Consider the following 4,360-nt stretch of genomic DNA (forward strand, 5'->3'; position numbering starts at 1 on the left):
GCGCTGTGTGTTTCGTTGTGAAAGTGAAACTACTTTGTTTGGCCTTCCAAAAGAGGACGATATCCGCTTCGTTATGCCTAGAGCTGATCTGTGCTGGTCGCTGAGGAAATACATCAACTCCGCGCTGTGGATCGCCGGATCAGCTTTCACCGTGGACGAAGCACCGTGGACGGGTTGTCACATGTGCTTGTCACTCCTTTGTCGAATCGCGCCGTTCTCGACCCCGCCGCCTCAGCTCACTCTTGCCTGGCTTCAGCTCACGCTAAGCCGGGGCTTTCGCTTGCCATGTGTGATGCTGTGTTACGTTGTGAAAGCGAAACTACTTTGTTTGGCCTTCCAAAAGAGGACACGACTAAAAATCAGTGGTTAAGTTGTATTTACAACACTGTTCCAGAACAGTTCAACCCAAATATTCAGATGTGTGCAGTGCATTTTATGGAGGATCGTTTCCTGATCATGGTAGAGTAGACTACAATGCCGGCTGTTCTGGCTCAGACTGTAACGCGTAAAAAGACAGTATAAGTCATTATAATCCGTAATTATGTCCCCACTGGATGCAACAAATGCCTTGTTTATAATGGGATTTAATGTTTTTGTCTCGTCGCTCCGGCCGGACAGGGCATCACAGTATGGCAAGGGTCATAACATTTCCATCACACGCTTGAGGTATTCGGCCAATCACAACGCACTGGATAGCTGGCCAATCAGAGCACACCTCGCTTTTCAGACCGATGAGCTTTGTAAAAATCAACGCTTTTCAGAAAGTCGGGGCATAGAGGAGAAACAACAATGTACAATATGTGGAAAATTTGTTTTTTTTAACCTTAAACCGCATAAACGCATTTCATTACACCAAATACACAAAATAATGTTCTTTTTAGCAACATCATATGACCCCTTTAAACATTCTTCGAAACATTTGAGATAATGTAAGTACACAAGTCGGCAAAATATATAACACCGTTCTAGTGGTTTTTGGATATTTTAATAAAAAAATCTTACATTGTGCTTTTAAATATTTTGGTGGGAACCATGATACTTTAAGAAATCCTAAAAAAAAGTTATAACCGCACTTATTTGAAATCTTTTGTAACATTATAAATGTCTTCACTGTCAATTTTGATCAGTTTGATGAAAAAAAAATGGAATGAAAGTGTTTTGTTTTTAAGTGAGAAATGAGTATAAATTATTTTCTGTGATAAGTATGCCTTATGTATATTTTTCTCCCATAGACAAATTAGACCAGAGCTTCTGCTTCCTTTCAGATGACGAGGCTGAAGATGATGATCAGGTAATGTGAGCTAATCACTTTCTAATTCAGTAACAAATCAGTAGAGAGTGAACTAACTTTTTCTATTTCTGAATTACAGACGGTCAAGAACAGATCTGTCCTTAACAGTGCCAGTAATGTCTCTAAACGGTGAGTTTTCCATGTTTTCCTTTTACCTGTCACTAGATGGCAGTAACAAGTCGATGAAATGCTCCATTGTACCCAGTCATTTGATGGACTGTCTGTGTTTGCAGGCCGTGCATCCTCATCATGGACTCCCTCACCTGCAGTGGAAGATCATCAGTGGTGCAGATACTCCAAGAGTGATTATCTTCTTTTGTTTCAAGTGCTTGATTATTTTTGCACCTGTGCATTAATAGCGAGCACACATTTTCACTTGTGCTTCTGTATCCTGCATTAGGCAGCAAACGTCACCAATTAACGACTGTTTCCTATGAGACAAAATGCTGTCTTCCTCAAGGGGGAGTTTGGCAGCTCAGAAAGCCGAGTCCTTCACTGGACCACATTCAAATCTCACTGGAGACGCTTGTATGCTAGAAAGAATCATTTGTTTAAATCAATTCCAAGGACTCATTGCTGACACACAAATGGAAATCTGCTTCCAAACCGAGCAAACCTCATGCATGTTAGCCGGCTAGTTATATTTACCTGGGTGGCATATAGAAACAGTGTGATTACACCAAACAGTGTAATACTTCACCATAAATGAATGAATAAAATAAAATATGATTAATGAATGCAAGACAACATTGCCATTCTAGCCACTTATTTTCTGTAAATCCAAGGTACTTACAAGAGGAATGGAAGGTCAAAATGGGCTCTGAACAGAGTTTTGGAAATGGAGTGATGGATGGATGGAGTCCCATCGTCCCAAAGCAGGATAACTATACAGACTGTGGCATCTTCCTTCTGCAGTATGTGGAGAGCTTCCTCAAGGTATTTTGATGAGCATCTGTTTCATTCTAAAGTTTAGTTTTTTTCTGTATTTAAAAATTCTGTTCTTATTCATTGTTGTAGGACCCACCACAATCTTTCCATCGCAGCATGGACCTGAATGGCTGGTTTTCACAGAGGACAGTGAAGAGGAAAAGGAGGCAAATCAAACGGCTCATTCTCAGACTTCACAGGCAGCAAAAAGTTTAATTTTTTCAGGTCATATACTTCCTACAGATAATTTATTGTTACCACAAAAACCATTACAACCCTTCCTTCAGGATTTTTTAATGGAAGGAAATTAAATGAGCAAAAAATGGTTGCTTTAAATTAATAATATTAAAATTAATATGTAATTTGCTTTGGAAATGGATGATTGGTTCTTGAAATTCAATAAAATAATAGTTGTATATAGAATCTATCAAAATTAAATGGCCATATGCTGAATCTCAAGTATGAGTTTTTTTTATTGTATTTGTTGTATGAATTGTATTAATTGTATTGAAAAGACTCTCTTAAACCTGAAGTGTGTAATTTCTAAACGGAATTGCAAAAATAACTCTTTTCCAGCAGGTTTCCCTAAATGGTTAGTCTCGTTCCCAAACCCATAACATTGGTGAGCCAATGTTGCTTTACTGTGCTGGTTGAGATGCTCAAATAAACAGCAGTTCTGTGAATTCTTCAAGGAAATTAGTTTATATATGGCTTATATGTAGCTGTCTATGTAGTATTATGTCTAAAAATGACTGAAAGTCGCATCTATGCCATAGCAAAAAGACAAAGAGCCCTTGCTGTTTCCTCAAACAATCCGAACATTAAGATTTCATTCATGTGGTTAAAGGCCCAAATTTAAGTACACATAAAATGAATAAACAAATCCCTTCCCCAAGAACATGGCTTATGCATATACTAAACTCATTCATTCTCCCAGACTTGCTTCCATCTCTGCTGGAGGGCAGAATTTTTGCCTGTTCATGCAGATGATCAGATTGGCATCCCGCACGATCAAGACAGATGACCGTCTGCTTCCCAATACTCAAATTGAAATGCTTGATGTATTCTGTGTTTCAACTTGGGCAAGAATTTTTGGACCATAATGAACCACCTGATCCCTGTGCACAGTATAATATTCAAGACTGGGGAAATCAAATGCAAAAAAATAAGAATAATTTGTTTAAAATATATCGGCTTGACCAAACCAAATATTAGTGTTTAATTACATATAGTGGTTACAGTTCTTCTTTAAAGGGTTAATGTGCACACTGTAGCAAGTATGAGAATTACAAGCATATGAACTACACTACCAGTCAAAAGTTTTTGAACAGTAAGATTTTTGTTTTCTGCTCACCAAGTCCGCATTTATTTGATCCAAAGTACAGCAAAAACAGAAACATTTTGAAATATTTTTACTATTTAAAATAACTTGAGAAAATTATTCTAATATTCTGATTTGCTGCTCAAAAACATTTATTATTATTATTATTATTTTTAAAACAGCTGAGTAAATGAGAATGATAATTTTTTTCAGGATTCTTTGATAATTCTTTGATTCAGAAGAACAACATTTATCTGAAATTGAAATCTTTTGTAAAATTATAATTGTTTTATCATCATTTCTGATCAATTTAAAGCATCCTTGCTAAATCAAAAAAATTTATAAAAAATACTGATCCAAGCTTTTGAATGGTTCAGTGTATAATGTTACAAAGGCTTTTTATTTCAGATAAATGCTGATCTTTGGATCTTTCTATTCATTAAAGAATCCTGAAAAAAAATTTACTCAACTGTTTTAAATATTGATGATGATGATGATGATAATAATAATAATAATAATGTTTCTTGAACAGCAAAAAAAATCAACATATTAGAATGATTTCTGAAGGATCAAGTGATACTGAAGATTGGGGTAATGATGCTGAAAATTTAGCTTTTTTGATCACCGGAATGAAATTACATAAAAAAATATATTCAAATAGAAAACAGTTATTTTAAATAGTAAAAATATTTCACAATATTATTGCGTTTGCTGTATTTTGGATCAAATAAATGCAGGCTTGGTGAGCAGAAGAGAATTCTCGAAAACATTAAAAATCTTACTGTTCAAAATCTTTTGACTGGTAGTGTATGTTAGCCTAT

The 4,360-nt window shown here is 35.8% G+C and overlaps 1 protein-coding gene across 6 annotated transcripts in view; it reads left to right on the forward strand.

The window, feature by feature from the left end:
• Positions 1 to 2,529, forward strand: part of senp6b (SUMO specific peptidase 6b) — a 27,163-nt gene extending 24,634 nt beyond the window's left edge. For all 6 annotated transcript variants that reach the window (XM_016568778.1, XM_016568779.1, XM_016568780.1 and 3 more), the window contains 5 exons: positions 1,233 to 1,291; positions 1,371 to 1,420; positions 1,525 to 1,593; positions 2,077 to 2,227; positions 2,309 to 2,529. In XM_016568778.1, the coding sequence (XP_016424264.1) occupies positions 1,233 to 1,291; positions 1,371 to 1,420; positions 1,525 to 1,593; positions 2,077 to 2,227; positions 2,309 to 2,434 (455 nt within the window). In that variant the 3' untranslated portion in view covers positions 2,435 to 2,529. The remainder of the gene's footprint in view (positions 1 to 1,232; positions 1,292 to 1,370; positions 1,421 to 1,524; positions 1,594 to 2,076; positions 2,228 to 2,308) is intronic.
• Positions 2,530 to 4,360: the final 1,831 nt, after the last annotated feature.

This window comes from Sinocyclocheilus rhinocerous, unplaced genomic scaffold, assembly GCF_001515625.1.
Source record: "Sinocyclocheilus rhinocerous isolate Xijiao unplaced genomic scaffold, SAMN03320098_v1.1 scaffold61, whole genome shotgun sequence".
Lineage (NCBI taxonomy): Eukaryota > Metazoa > Chordata > Actinopteri > Cypriniformes > Cyprinidae > Sinocyclocheilus > Sinocyclocheilus rhinocerous.